This window comes from Solenopsis invicta, chromosome 6 (assembly GCF_016802725.1).
Source record: "Solenopsis invicta isolate M01_SB chromosome 6, UNIL_Sinv_3.0, whole genome shotgun sequence".
NCBI classification, from domain to species: Eukaryota; Metazoa; Arthropoda; class Insecta; order Hymenoptera; family Formicidae; genus Solenopsis; species Solenopsis invicta.
In genome coordinates this window covers 18883998-18901015 of record NC_052669.1, presented here as the reverse complement: position 1 = coordinate 18901015, position 17018 = coordinate 18883998, and the positions used below count along the sequence as shown (strand labels likewise).

General features: G+C 35.7%; 2 protein-coding genes across 9 annotated transcripts in view; one reads left to right on the top strand and one right to left on the bottom strand.

Annotated features, from left to right (window-relative positions):
* The window catches only part of LOC105204028 (thyrotroph embryonic factor), a 56024-nt gene extending 40050 nt beyond the window's left edge, over positions 1–15974 (bottom strand). For 4 of the 7 annotated variants that reach the window (XM_039450563.1, XM_039450560.1, XM_039450564.1 and 1 more), the window contains exons 1-2: positions 14183–15974; positions 6000–6029 (exon numbers count right to left, since the gene is read on the bottom strand). In XM_039450563.1, the coding sequence (XP_039306497.1) occupies positions 6000–6029; positions 14183–14534 (382 nt within the window). In that variant the 5' untranslated portion in view covers positions 14535–15974. The remainder of the gene's footprint in view (positions 1–5999; positions 6030–14182) is intronic. The other 3 variants (XM_039450562.1, XM_039450565.1, XM_039450559.1) reach the window with 2 other exon arrangements.
* Positions 1–17018, top strand: part of LOC113003799 — a 154038-nt gene that overhangs the window by 94370 nt on the left and 42650 nt on the right. The gene's annotated exons all lie outside the window — the stretch shown is intronic.

Here is a 17018-nt window from a genome sequence, read left to right as displayed (position 1 = left end):
GAGGACGAACGTCTCTTTACGTAAATATGACTAATAATTCAACTAAAAGCGAAACCTTTTTACACACACACACACACACTCTCTCTCTCTCTCTCTCTCTCTCCCTCTTTGAGCTTCCTCAATTAATTTTATCTACTGTCATTGATAATATCATTATATCTTAAGTAATCTCTTCGCATGACAAAATACGGTAATAAAGTCATTCAATGTTGCTATTTTAATAGACAAATAGCGCAAAATGCATAAGAAATGCTTGATTTTCTTGCGTAAATTTTCGATCGAGTAATTTCCAAGAGGTTTTTACTAAAACCCTCTATATAACTCTCTCTATAAGTATGCATCAATAAATGTATATAAATTGTGTCTTATATAAATTTGTTATCGCATTAGCGGCACGAGTGCACCGTATCAATTAATATGTTTCTAGTTTTTACTTTCGCTATTCAAATAATTTAATTCGTTCAGCCTTGTATGCATTTTTACAATTCTAGTTCCAAGTAGTTGAAAAAATATGTGTGAATTTTTACTTTTTTACTGTCTTATCTAAGAACGAGAGCACGAATGCATGATTAACAATTTTTTAATATTCATCTTAATTAAGTTTTTATTGCGCACGTGCTCCACTTTTTCATTAATTAAAAATCAATTTAGTTATTCAAGGAAATTATCTTTTCTCAAACACTTTTTGTTTTATTGCCACGTATTTCACAACTTTATTAAAGCAGGAAACGATTAAAAAATTTTAATACATTTATTCACAAACAATATTATTGATTATTACATATCGCGAAAATAAATATGTGAAGAAACATACAGATAACTTTTTAAGTTTTTGAAAAACTTGAATTCAGTTTTTTTTTTACAATTCAGAAAATATTTTTCTATAAATATATAAAAGGTATTTTTAAGACAGAATGCGATAGTTTTTACTTGCAATACAAATAATATTTGAGTTGCAATAAAAGAGTAATTATGTCACTTGTAGAGAAGGTGAAAAACACTCGTAATCTAATAATAGCGCCTACCCGAGAAACTACATTTATCAATTTATTTTTTCTGTTTTTAATAGCAAATAATTACAGAGCAACGTCGCATTATCACTGCAACTTGAAGTGATTGTGTATTTTGCTAATTAGGTACAACATTCTTGCTTTTATTTTAGATACATAAAAAAATTCACTACAAACGCAATTTATGTAGAACAAATCTCTGTTTATTTGTTTATCAGATAAAATAGTGTCACCGTAATTGATGGCTGCACAGATAATATCTGTCGCAATATATTTGCATCAATAATCATTCAAGAATTTATATTTTTTTTTCCTTTACCTTTTTTGCCAATATCGATCTCAATATATGCCGTTCATTTTGCATTTGAAACAGAATCTGGATTAGGTAACCCTTTTGAAGATCTAACGGCGCGTTGCATCTTGCATCGAACTCGATCTCTACGGTTAATCCACGAGAGAACCGAGAAGTTCGCGTATATGGGCGCTTATGGTACGAATCATGAACCTGGAAGCGGCAGCGCGTTTATTAATTATTACCTTTCGGTAAATACCGTTTGCGGGACTTTCGTTCGCGACCTTTCGCACACGCGGATGCAACGTGCATGACAGGGATCCGAATGGATCCTGGCAATAACTTCGCATTCGTCCGATACTACCACAAACTCTGGACTGTCGACCGCTCGTGTACGTAAGTCAGCACGTATTCATTATCGCTCAAATTGATTGCCGGTACGTGAAGTGTGGCCGATACGCCGTAGCGTTTGATAATATATTCATGCAACTCGCAGAAACTTCCATAGTCGGTCCCTCAATGCGTTTTTGTGTTTGAACCATTTTCGAGATAAGAATACAAATAAATTTTAATGCCAGAAAATATTCAAATATCGAAAAATTCAAATACAAAAAAAACTTTTGAATATCAATCTTCTTCGCAGAGAAGCATAATTATCAGTATCAAAATTTATAATGACATATGTATTTGAAATACATGTAGAATTTATTTATTTATTATTCTTTTGAAATACAGCGCAGCATCTCCAATTTCAACCTCATCTCGTACGCGAGATAAGTGAAGAGATGTCGAGCGCTTTCTTTTAATTGACTCGCCGCAATCTCTAGTCAAAATAAAACCGATTCGATTGTCGCGATTGCCAGTTTCGTCAACGATTCACGCACGTAGCGCGTTCAAGCAACGTCTGATTATTTAAACTGCTCGCCTCTGCTTTTATCATTTTATTTGCTAATCCAATGGTTCCCGGCACGTGCTCTTAGTATATCGTCGTCTTCAGGAAGCGCATCGGGGCGCGTTGAAATTGCACGCGTAGCTTTTATAATCTTTTTAACATAAATGTTCCGCGGTGCCGCTAACATCTGCTTGTCAGCTGTTAATTGAGCCGAGCTCGAAGCCGCCAGATCAAAAGGAGGTTCAAACACGCGCGTAAGATTCTATGATGCCGAAATAGATCGCGCAATTGCAGAAATATTGCGATGCATATTTAATATAATAATTTACTGGAAGCGTTGCAAGCGACGCGGGACAAACGATAACCTATCGACACAGGTGGTAGACCATTAATTAATAACGTATGAATAATTAAATTTGCATTAAGTAGGAACCTACATATTAGCTGAACTATTTATCCATAAATATTTATTGCAAAGATATTTTGATCACGGACTAGTACGTAAGGTATTTTATGTAATCAGGATAAAAATGTTGGGGTAAAAAGTACCACAGCATGCAAAGTACATGAGTTAAGGTCATCTTGATATGTAGTTATATCTTTCAATAATCATATTAATTTATAATGATTTTGAAATTGTACGTACTTAATAGTATCATAAAAACGAAGAAACTTATAAAATATTCTTGCAAGAAAATCTCAAGATAAACTGATCATTTGAAAAATCGCGTATTTAAACATTAGATATATAACTCTTTTTTTTAAATAACGTTATTTCAAATATCATAGTCTGCATTAAATTTATTTTCATTGAAAGACACACAAAGAGAATGCTTTCGCTAAAATATCTAAAAATTTAATTGGATACAGATCTAGAAATAATTTTGTTGGACCATTGAAATAATTATGAAGAGCGTTTAGGCTGAAAATGCAAAAAAGTTGACGTTCTAGCAACCAGATTAATTTCCACATAATTCCCACTTTGATGATCAAACAGAATTATTTTCAGATCTATAAATTCAGTTAAATTTTTAGATACTTCAGCAAAATCGTTCCTTTTTATGTATATTTAATTCGTCTTCTCTCTGCGCGACACTGCTCAATTATCCGATGCAGTTACCGGCAATAATCGATGCTCAACAACTGCAGATTGTCAGTTAAAATAGTTGACGCACGAAGAGAAAAGTACCGACGATAATTTTAGAAACAATGCGTCTACGCGTCTACGGAAATCGGTAGTTGTTCAACGGTACGTTGTACAACGTTTTTCTCCGCCGAGTTGAGCCAGTTGTTTGCCTGTCACCGACACGCGTTTTATTAAAACCCATTATTGCAATAAATGCATCTGCGCGAGAATTCGGTCATAATCATCGCGAGACGAACTCGCGAGGAAAGACGAGCATTACGCGATGTCGACACGCGATACGAATCTTTCACAGATACGTAGAATGAGCTAACTTGAGATTACATAATCGTAATGTGCTCATAAATTTTTTTGGCCGTTCTGAAGTACTGATTTGTAAGCAAGAAACAGTGTATCGATGAAAATATCAGTGACAACCTAATAAGTATGATATTTTGCTTTTGCAATTGCGTTCTAGAATTTTAATTGAAAATTTTTGAATGTTTCCTCGAAATGAAAGACTTCTCGAGTTCGAATCGGATGCTTTCGTAAAATTAATATTTGCATTTTGGCTATCATGAGATAACTTTGACATTTCTTTACCGCGCGAATCGCGGTAAAGATAATAGAATAAAATAATAGAATAGAGAACGGGATCATTACTCGTCTTCGGTCGATCCTTGACACGCGAAACTTGATTGCATGCGTCGACCACTCGGCATCCTCTCCAGAATGCACGCTACATCTCGTAAAACAAAATATAGAACTGTAACGTTATCATGATTAATATCGAAACTACGACCGTTAAACGGTTCCTTAGTTAAAAAAGTAAGAAACAATTTGAGACAACAAATCACGGTAAAAAAGATTGAAAATTTATTAGAAATTATATATTGTCGTCAAGTGAGTTTAGCCGCGAAATCTTATTTCGATGGGTAACTTTAAAAGCAACGCAAACACTACACACTCGATGACGATTAATCAATCAACTAACAATGGAGAGATTACTATCGAAAATCAGATACTTCTATACGATGGGAACAGACGAGAAACAAAGATGTATATATGTGATATATCATAATTACGATTGATTATATCTCAACTCGAATTGCCATGACGCGAACATGTGTTGGCAGGCTATTAAAAATGGTTGAAATCATGATAACGAGAATTAAAATAATAAAACAAGAGTAATTCTACTGAAATAGAACAAAAGTTATATTTTAAAGAACGATCATATACGAAATTATATTACACATTGAGCGAATATCACATAAGTAATACAGTAAAATTTTAAAAGCGCACGGCTTATGTATTAACTTTCGAATTTTGACAAAAAGTAAAAATCATGGAAGAAAATCATTTCTATATTCATTTTTCAGATTTAATTAATTATTGATATTAAGAATGTATATATCACATTTCAAAGTATTACCAAAAATTCAAAAATTTCTCATAGATTGTTTCATTATTACGTTTGATCTGTTATCTAAAATTTGAATATCTCTTATTGGTTTAATAATAGTTATTTAATTTTTTATTTGCTCTCGATTCTGTTGTAAAATCACATTTTGCAGCACTTATTTGTAAACTTGACAAGAAAGTTACATTACGAATTAAATCAAATTTTTTTGCATAGTCCAGTAAAACTCTAATAAATATAAGTAAAAGTTTATTTGGATCCGTTTAACAGTTAATTACAAAAAACAATAAGTCTTTGATTTTTTCTCTGTAATTGATTTCAATCAAAAGTTTTTATCATTGATAATAGAAAAAAATTTAAAAAGCCTGCAGTTTTTAAATTTCGATAACTTTTAGCTGAAATTGTAGAGCCAAAACGTCCTTAAAGACAATTTCAAAAAATTTTAAAAATTGTAAAAAGTGTTGCATGTTGCTAACATTATTTGTCTCTTAAAGCAATTTGGAAAAATGACATGAAAAATGAATGAGGAGTAACATTTTAGAGAGGTATGCAAGAGATTTTTCTTCGTACTCTCTGTGACTATCGTAACGTGAGTGTATGAAGACATGACAGGATGTGACATCACAAGGCCGAGCAACTCTTCGCGTATCTGTCGCCTCTCTCCCACCCTTACTGTTTGTGTTTCTCGTGAAATATCGTGTCGATTAAAGGCAACTCCGCTGCATGATAATTTATCTGTGTCTTTATCATTCTCTAATCTAATATGTGCCCAATTTATAAATTTTTTATCTATTCGCATCAATTGCACATTTTATTTTTTGCTAAATTCATTTCTTGATCATCTCACCAAGCCGACTTTACGAATCTTTATAAATATTATTCTAGAGAAGTAACTAAGTATTATATGTACACAAAAGTTTTCTTGAATCGTATATTAAAGTGTCAGATGCACTTGTCAACGATCATTTTTCTAAAATACTTTTCCTGGAATAATTGAAAAATAATCATAAGAAATAATCGGCTATTCGCTTCTTTATATAATCAGAATCTCTATTTTCTCTATAATCTACAAAAGTACTGTGAAATGTAAAAAGCATAGGCGTAACTTATAAAATGCATGCAAAAGGGTGCGACTCGTCGTATTGTCGTTTTCGATTTGAGGGAATAAGCACTTCGCGGACGGGAATCCTTTCGTGGACCCTTCGGTAGGGGAGATATGCAAAATAAGAAAAAAAAAATGATTATCGATGGTCACTTACCCTTCAGAGAGGATGTTATCATGGGGTCACCTGAAAACGATACAATTATAGTATTGCTATTGAACGTTATGATTGAAAATGAAAAAAATAAATAAATAAATAAACAAAACGAGAAAAATCTCTAAGAGAATTTCCGCTTCTTCTCTTTTTCTTTTCCTCTTCCTCTCTCTCTCTCTCTCTCTCTCTCTCTCCCTCTCTCATTCTATACGTGCATTATATACGACATATTATAATACTCGCGCGTGTGTCGAAGATCACATGGCGACCGCGGCGCAACGAATCGCATTCTTCGAAGGTGGAGGCGAAGTAAAACAAAGCCCAATAAAGCGAGGAGGGAAGAAGAGCGGACAAAAGGATCCCTTTCTTTCATGGAGATTGCACGTCCGCATCGCGATGCATACGAGGACGAGCGTATAGCGCACATGCTCTCTCTCTCTCTCTCTCTCTCTCTCTCTCTCTCTCTCTCTCTCTCTACGCGTATGCGTGCAGCCTCCCACTTGCGCATTATAAGTCGAGAGATAGAGTATCTCTCGCGGCAGGAACATTTTCCCGGTTCTTTTCTGCCGCCCGGTGATCCCTGACCCCGAGGCCCTGCCCACCCGGGCCCACGCGCTCGCGGCCACTTTCCTGCTCTCGGATCTCCGCATCACACACCGCACAGCGGATTCCGCCGACCTTAAGGTCGGTGGTGCTCGCAGCACCCTGCTATTCCTCTTCGGGCATTATTTAAAACAGCGAATAGAAAATGCAGGTACCTACACGGCGACAGCCGCACGCGCTACGTCGCACCCCGCGCTGCACGTGCCGCGATTATATCCATTCGCGATTATTAATTATTCATTAATGCACCGTCGGTTTGTGCCGACAGTTTTACGGTACGAGCATCAAAGGTAATTACAGCGAAAGATGAAGGATGAAAACGTTTGATGCAACCGCGCGACCAATAACAGGTAGTTATTTATCTAAAGCTTCTCATACTTGTCGAAGCTCTCAGAGTTATTCTTCTAAGGGATAAATTCTCGCTAGATTGTCTCGTATCTATTATAATTGCATATAAAATATTGTCACAAAGCTCTAATAATTGGTAATAAGTTCGCAACCAACAACACCAAAAGATAACTGGGAAATATGCTCGACCTCTCTATTTTCATTTTAATTTAATTTCATTATTAACGAATCAACTATTTTGGGAATGTAGAAGCTAGCACGGGATACAAGTAGCTATCATTCGTCCGTTGACACTCTCGAGCGAGCAAGTAGTCCGAGCCGCCTAATTATTATTCCTCGAAACGAAATTGTACTCTGCGAGCATTCGGCGATTAATGAATTAATTACCAATTAACGAAACATATATCGAAATGCCAGAGCAAACATATCAGAGCGAACATATCCCGCGGTTTGTTCATTTAAAGAAATTGTCACGACAGAGGACGATAATTATTAAGATACTTGTGAATGGATGATTGTTTATCTAACAAATGAAACTGAAATTACGATATATATATTGCGTCGCAAACTTTATATTTTTCTGTTAACGTAAATATCATCTGCGAAGATATATTCGTGTAAAACATATTCAACTTTTGATTTTAGATTTTCGGACGGTTCTTTGTTTAATTGTTTTTTAATTCAAATTTTTGTTAATTATCATCGTTTCAGAGGATATCAAAGTAAATTTCGTTAGGGACATATGTACGAATACAAGATTTGGCGATCCGAGATAATCAATGCTTAAGAAGGGTATAGCCAGGCGAATGTCGTGTGTGATTAACACTGGGAGTTAAAGTTGACACGCGATTGTCGCATTATGTTAATTAGTGCGTGTTCGGGATTAACCGTGTTTCGCGAGTGTTGTGTAACCAAGGAACTGAGAAGAGAAGGAGGAGGAGGTCAGGAGGCAACGCCGAAGCAACCATAGGGTGGATACTTATTCTTTACTTTCACTTACTTTCTTATTTTTACTTACGGCGTCTCTCAGAAATATAATTATTTTATTAGATGTAAATATTTGTGAAAAGAAAAAAAGATGGAAATGTATTTTATGCAAACTGCCATTATATTAATTTCTATAAGAGAAATAATTATTTTTTTATATAACTACGTATTTTGAGAGCTGCTAATTTTGTAATTTGAATGTATTTTTATTTTACGGAAATTGCATTTTATTTTAATTTAAAGCGATACATTTCTGAAAATTGTATGTGTGAAATATGAATAAGATTATATGCATATCTCAAATCAAGTATATAAGAATGTTATAGATAAATATAATATGTCGTGGATTTACTCTGACTCAAAATAAATAGTTAAAACAGATTAGTAATTTGTAACAAATTCAATTCTGGGTAAATAGAACCATTCATTGGAAATTTATTACGCGACAGATGATATTTTTAGAAAAACCAATTAGAATATCATGAAGAATTATTACGTGAGAATTTTAATACATTGAATTAAATTTTTTACTTTGATGCTTGTAAACAAAAAAAATATAAAAAGTTAAATAAAAATAGACAGATTTAAAAAAAAAATCTCATTTAAATTTTTTCATGATGTTCTCATATTTTCTAGAGTGCAAGATCGAGCAAAAAGAAACATTATATTTACGTATTATATGCATTCATGTGCAGTAAAAAGTATACTGAAATCTATGAAGTAGGAAAATTATTTAAATAAGTAGATATATTATTTGCTCTTTTTTTTTTTTTCAAATATTTTTAATAAGAATTGTGTATGTTATAATCTTCTTTAGCCAGAATTTAATATAAATAAGTGCAAAAAAGCAATATACTTAGATTATTTTTTAATTTAATTTTATCACGAGCATAAATAAAAGACATAGTTTACAGTTACATATCATAACTAGTAAATTTTAATAAAATGTGTTAATAATTGTCGATTCTATCTAGTCTGATAATGTCAATTTTATCTCAAGTTCGTATAATATATATTTATTACTCAGTTTACATGAATAGTTACCATGAATAGTTTTAGTACGTCATCTGCAGCTATGCTACTATTACTTTGATCGCATAAATCAGAAACTTTTAACTTTTCTATTTTTTAAATATTTTTTTAAAATTTTCAATTCTAATTAATCTCCAGAATATATTATTAAAATCTTGTATGCTGTATAAAATTATAATATCTGCTACGTATTTTTTATAGACTTTTTTTGTTTTTAACATAATTAATACGTATAAAATGAACTATAATTAAGAAATATTGCGTTCCTCATTGCGTTCCTTTTCAAGGAACTAGGTTAAAATTAGAAATTAAATTCTGAAGAATGATACCGGGCACACGATGTTATTTTTTTTCGCAAAGTAAGCAAATTGAGAGAAATTCACACTAAGCAAGGTTGAACAAAATTAAACAATGGCACGAGCGTGATCTTCATTTGGCTCGTTGATTTTTCCGTTCGCCTACGGTATCACCGCGATATCCGAAGTGCGTTTCCGCGCTCAAGGACGTTGTCCAAGGCGTTCCATCTCGCTGCAACGGATAATGCAACGTTTCAGGATAACCAGCGGCCGCTGTTTATTTCTAACCAAGCTAGCCGGCGCAGGATACAAGTCGTCGTAGTAATCGCTTTCCTTCTCCTCCTCCATTTTAGCCTCCTGACTCTTCTACCCCCGCCGCTTCCATCATTTCTCGCGACGTCGTTACGCCCCTCGTCGTCTCTTTCGCCTCTCTTAGTCCGCCTCTTTTCCGCGAACCTTCGATCCAATCTTTTTCCATATAACAAGATAGAAACAACTACAATGATCACGATGGAAAATCTAGCGATTCTTCATCGGCGCGTGCAGATGAGAAAAAAAAACGACCAAATCGCTCTCGTTGAGAATCTAACGATCCGCGAGTAATTTTATTCCGATTAGTGTTAACAGGAAGGAAACTGATTACAATGATAATGATTTTGTATTGTTCTTTTTTTTTAACCGATTATTAGAATAATCTAGAAGCATATATTCTCGCGAACACGTTCCATTTGTTGAAGGTTAAGGCAAGGTTTTTTTTTAATTAAGATGCTTTATTTTTTTTTTAAGATAAGGAATTAAGAGACTTTGTTAATTCTTCATTAATTTCGAAAACAATTCTGAGGCACTTATGCTCAAATTGTTTTTCCTTTGCTTTTTGGTAAAATTTTATTAAAATTATATATGATTTTCATACGCATATATTGTAATTGTACCGAAAGTGTCAATATATATGCTATATATTGTATACAATTAAAGTATTTGTATATAAAAATTATTATACAATTAAAATTATAACTTTTCGAAGCCTGATAAAGAAAACGTTCCTTCGTTTATTTCATGTAAAATACATGACGTTAAATATTTGAGGCAGTTATTTTTAACACAATCGTTCTGAATCTTTTTAAATTGCATTACTGTAGTTTCCGCATAGATTCGTAAATTGTAATTAACATGCATTTCGGCATGCGCATCGGAACTTTTGTCAATGTCTGCAACTTTTTCTTTACTAAATTTCTTCTCATTTCCATATCGAAACTTCTCACATGTTTTCCTTCAAATATTTTTATTACCAACAATTAGACGCACTTTGCAAATGAAGTTTCTTTTACGAGATTAAAACTTTGTACTTCTCGCGTAGGCATGCACGCATGGGCTGAATCTCATTGACTTATTGACTCTCTCGATTCTGAAAGAAATCTGTGGCTTATGGAAAAGGCGAATGTCCAACGTGCCGCGGGATAATTAATTAATTGTGTAAACCAGAATATCGCGCTTTCACGAACGAGTCCTCTCCTCGGTACTTGTCGCGCATGTGTCCGCCCAATCCCTGTACCACGTACTCGTTGTCTATGTACAAAGTGTATGACAGTGGAGAAACAATAATAAGTCATATATGTGCGATTTACGCGATGCCGCGTTGTGCGAGAAGTTATCGTAATTGCCTTCTGACGGCAGATAGATTTACGTTACCGCCCGAAGATACACGTCTTCCCCAATGTCGTCTCGCTAATCAAGCGATCAGCATAATAATTCATCACGCATTGATGAACTCATCGCGCGGTAGAATTTTCACTCTGTTTAAAGCCCGTATCAGACTACACATTGAAAATTGAAGATTGAAGATTAAAGATTGAGCTTTGGCCAATCAAAATAAAAGGAGTTAAAATTTGCTTGTTTTGATTGGTCAAATTTCAATCTTTAATCTTCAAACTCAATCTTCAATGCGTAGTCTGATACGGGCTTAACGGTAACTGTCGTTAGCTACATAAATTAATCGTTTCTTTTAAACATGTTTACTTCTTAGTATGATTAAAGGCGAGATTTTTGGAATCTAAAATTTCCAGAAAAAAATAAAATATGTAACAGTTTGCAGATTTTTCAACATATTGTTTTAATTTCAGGTCTTTCATTATTCCATATATTATTTGCAAAAATTGATTACATGGTTTAACGTTTTTCAGATTAAATCCCATTAGACTTAATAAATTGCAACGATTGTATAATCGAGATACATAAATCGATAAACTGTTATTCAATTTTGCATTTAAATCAATAAATTCTTATTCAATTTGATCATCGTTTTTTAGGAGTATACGTGCGTGAAAATGCACAAAAACAAAACATGATATAAGAGAAATTTTACGATAACGTAGATCGGGGTCCGTTTGTGTACGATAGGGATTACTCTCCTGTGCGTCTCAGAACCGATCGGACAAGACGCAATTTGAATAACAGAGTAATATAAAAGCATGTGCGAAAGAACGACACGGCGAAAAGAAATTTCCGTCCATGGAAATCGCACACGATTAGATACAGTTTCCGTGTTATGTCGCACCGCGTGATGGACGTTGCTGTTTATTTCGATATCGGGATTACCTCGAATTTCCATGAGCGAGAAAATAACGCCGCAGCGTTATCGCGCCCGAAGCGGCTATTTCCATTTGCAGTCGCTTTTCTCGGATAAACACGGTAGTCGTCTCGGTACATTCATGCATCCTCGAAAATTTCTCCGACAGTAAATCCAGGCGAATAATACAATCCTTACATAATTGAATTTCAAAACAAATAAATTTGAAAGACTGGAAGTTGTAGCACATAAGTATCTATGCTACATTAATAAAATATAAAATTAAATTCCTAAAACCTGACTGTTTAGTTTAAAATGTTTAAATTACTAAGAGTTAAATTACTAAGAGTATCGCAGAAGAATTGTATTAATATTTTTCAATTCCTTTTGAAATTACGCACATACTTTTAAAATATCTTTGCACTGGAGAGCTATACAAATATTAACTTCAGGCCACGATAAGTAATTATCCGTTCCTGAATCAAAGAGATTAAATAAATCGTAAATCGTAAAAACATGAAAGAAGTTTCATTAGGTATGCGGCAAACGAATTAATAAATATTCATATGAATACATATTGTATGCTCACCTATATATTTATATTATCTATCTATGATACATATATATATGAAAAAGTGCGAATACCGCATGACGGAAAACACTAACAAAGAAGTATAATTACAAACCGTACGTGCAATTTTAATGATGTCATTGGAATATGCGTCATCTCTACAAAGAATCGCATTATAACGTTGTTATTCACGGCTAAGATTCCGTTTCATTAATCATATCAAAGTTTGCGCTATAATTTATTAACTTCCTATTTCTCTCAATTCATATTGCAAATTGAAACTTTTAAAGCTAATTTATTGAAGCAATTAAATATGTCATAATCAATTTCATAGAAATGAGAGCAGTTCGATAATAGATAGTTTGATACAAAAATAATGAATAAGATGAAGTACAGTACAACAATTCAACGATAAATAAATTGTGTCTCCTATATCTTGAGGTAGGAAGACTGTAGGCTTTGAAAATATCTGCTTCACTGAATCTATGCCTCAATAAGTCAATTTATTTCTCTAATATATCTTTTGGTTAAACAAATCCTCAACGCGAGACGGTACAGCCGTTTGGATGGAAGCAACAGATTCCCATGAATAATTCAGCGCACTATTTACCGATGGTTGCGTGGGCAACTCCTCTTCCTCCTTGTCTTTTTGCGAGAGCTTTCGTTCGGAGTGGCAAATCCCTTTCATCGCGAAACGCGTTACGCAAACGTGTGGACCGGAAAAATTGCATTCGACTTGTTCGCCATTCCGACGCCACGCCGGTGTCATACGACGACGGAAACGTCGTCTAATTTGCGAATCTGTCAGTTACGATTTATCAACGACGGCAGAAAGGGTTTACGAAAGTATCTTAACACGAAATTGAGCTTGTTCTACTTTAATATCTTTCTAGACGATTTTATAAGCAGCGAAACTTCACTGGCTTTTATTGTCGCAAAGTATAATTCGTGCAACTGTACAAATATTACTCATTTTTTTTTTGTACGTACGTTTATTGTAAAAAGTTAATTGACAGACTTCACACGTGCACGTCTTACGACGCGTGATACGTTTTCCCCGCTTGCAGCTATAAGGCTTTCATTATTATAATCGCTCGCTATCGCGTCTTTAGAAAATTGGATCATCTTGAGTAACACCATCGATAAGGAAGTCGGCGTAAGGATGCAGTGCGCGAGGTGCCGGTAGTAGTGACGAGTAAATATTATTTTCGATTAAGCCCCTTTCATCGTGACAGTATAAACCATAGAATCTTTCTTTTATCGCTTTTATCGTTCTTGATATTATTGATAAGGGACGCTGTTATAAAATTTGCAACGAAGAAACGCGAACCTCTTGGGTATAACGTAGCCGAAGTTCGTAAGAGTTAGGCTGGTATTATAGTCGAGATGACGTTTAGTATGTGTGCGTGAAGCAGGCTAACTCGAAACCGCTGAGGAATATTAATTCTTTTGATAAGATCGATCCATTTGGTGATTGATATCGCGTGACGATCAACCGGAGTACTTACATAATTTCGCGACCGGGAAATTCTCCCCGGAGAAAAGGGATGATTTGGAATACCCAAGAGAAGAAGAGAAGAACGGAAGAAGATTTCCGTAGAAATATAATCAACTTCCATATCAAATCGATGTCTCGTAACAAGACTGTAATTAACACGTTTGTCTGAAGTATAAATATTGGTAAATCGTTGAGCTCCGCGTATTAATTCGCACGAAATGACCTCATTTTTTTTTATTACGAAATAGATCGATATCGTCAAACTTGATGTACGCGAATGGATACCTGATCCGTCATAAGGAACGGTTCTCCTAAGCCCGCTCTGTCCTCTAACAGGGTGAAGGTGCTGTTGTTGGTCCAGAGGCGGCGGCGGCGGCTGGGCGTTTTGTAGTTGCAGATGATGCTGCTGAGAGGATGGGTAGTGGGTGGAAGCGTTCGTCGCGGCGGAGGTGCTTCCCGGCAATTGCTGATACTGATTACCCTGATACTGACGGGGATGATGTGGGTGATGGTGGGGGTGCGGATGCGAGTACGGTGTGCACCAGGTGTAACACTGCTGCCAAGAGGCGGCCGCGTCCGCACCGGTCAACCCCTCGCCATCCTCGTTCCCCATTCGCGTCCAGCCGCAGGAATCCATTCTGGATTCGATAGTAGCTTTTTCTTCTTATCAAATGTGCCGTATGGTATAGTGGGTCTGAATAGTTTTCGCACAATCACTCACTATTCAATGAAGAATCGGCATCATGCCGGACTTCGACTTGCGTTTAACAGTTCGCTATTGTTTTGTCAAAATTCCACCAAATTAGTATCCGTTAATTTCGATACTTATCATTATCACACCTTCCGAAATAGTGGAATAATTTTTTGATCGATTAAGTAAAGCGTATTTACCTTGGTTATTTATTTATCCAGTTTTTTGCATTGACGTTGCAAAAGTTAGGTTTCAGTGAGTTTGCATTACAAAATAATTCGTTAATTATTTTTGTTTCTTCGATTCCAAGTTTTGTTACAATGCATGCATAATTTGCAAAGTTTCACCGGTTAGAAATTAACAAGTGTCGCATTTGCTCTGTTCAATTTTTTGCATTTCGTACATATTGTCGAGTTGTCTACGAATCCTGCGGATAATGCACAGAAATTAACGGATTGAAAAAGCTCTCTTGTACGAACAGTTATATGCATTCTCCGTAATATTTCATCCGATTCCGACCTCACGAACAATAGCAGAGTATAAGTAGGTTTGAATACGCAGTAAACCGAATATAATTATTCTTGTAAAATTCTTTATCCATTTGATAAAATATTTAAACAATTTAGGAAAGCAAAATTTTATGTTTCTACAGTTTTCTCTCGTTTGTAACTCATAAAATCCCTTTAATAACATCAGCATCTTCTTGATAATATTTTTATTAATTTCGTAAAAAATTCGAAAGAAAAAAAAGTAGAGAATATAAAAATAATCAATCAACGGTGGAATATTATAAACCTTTGTTTCTTAGTTATACGTGTATTTACATTTATATAAATAATATTTAAAACATGTAATAATGCGAAATTTAGAAAATTGATTGATCCATATGTGTAAAGCGAAAGTGTGAAAGTATTTCATACTAATCGCTAATTTTTTTTTAAATATACACGTTGCAGTAGTTGAAACGTTACATCACAGTGATGAAAGCAAGCGAGATAAAACGTATCAAATTATATGCACACATTTGATTTCTTTCAACAAAAAACTTCAACAAAATCTATAGAAATCATGAGCGCTAGTTATTAAGGACACCGTGACACCGTAATCACGCGAAATTATATGAGTCTCGCGTTAACATTTCGCATTATGTAAAAAAAAAGAAGAGAAACTCTACATCTTCAAGATGAGGAAATGAAAGCATTTATTTGCTTCAGAACTTTGATACTAGTGCGCGATTAAGACAACGAATCGGATGTATTACGGGCGAGTGCAGCATAAAGTGAGTAACACGGAAAATCATGACGATGAGGGAAGAAGAGTTACGTTCCGCCGTAACTGTTGTCGATTATCTCCACGAAATGAGAAGCTTCCTCTGCGATCGATCCCCCGATCCCCGCTTCGATAATCCGCAAGCGCGGATTAGACTTGTCGCGTCGCTGTGCGAATTCGGCCGGCTTCTTCGAAGTGTCTAAATCTATCGATTGTCACTCTCGCGTCACGGCCCGAATCGATGAGACCGCAGTCGCGACCTCGAAGAGTTGCAGGTAGACGCATCGTAATGTCCCTGATGCGTCTCCCGCCGCGGCAGATTTACGCGCGCGAACGTATCCGGTCGTTTTCGTCCGCGGAGAGGTGAGACAACGGCAGCGCGCGTCGTCGCGAGGAACGTCGATGCAATTTCGTACACACGCAACCCGAAGAGACTCGGCGATGACTGAGACGAGCGGAAGCTTCTCCTCCGCCTCGAAACGAAAGAGGGTTGAGGGCACGAGGCGCGCCGGCAGCCGATGTCGGGGGATGTGCCCGGGTCCACGTGCATCGGGAGGCACGTTTCCCAGTCACGTGTTCACCCGCAACCCCACTCGGGTATTTCTGGAAAGCGCGCTCCGGTGTTAATTCCGAGCCGATAAATGAATACAGGTGAACGTTAGGCGTGTCAAGAATAAAAGGATCTCGTTTCACACAAATTGCACTCGTTCTTGAGATCACGGCGAATTCAACGAGATCTCTTAAATAGTCAAATATTTATTTATTTATTTTTTTTTTTAACGATATTTTAAAGCCCACAGATTATGTGTAACGATACTAAGACTCGAGAGACGTTTTGAAATTTGTTTGAAAAACAACTTTGTCGCGCGATCCTCCTCGTCGCGCTCATCGATAGTTGATGCAACGGAAGTGGACGTCATTGCTCGCATACGTACACGGAAAACTGTTGCCATACTTCCGTTTATGTAAAGGCCTGCAACGCAACCGTTGCGTAACATACTTACGTATCGGTGTATCGATAATCCGCGCATAAGATTACTTTGATACATTGGCAGTTTATCGCCGGACACGTTGAGTTGTCGCAGGTCAGGTCATTTCAGGTCAATGTACTCGTAAGTTCGTCCGTGCGCCCGTTGTCCCCGGAATTTCTCCCGCTTCCGT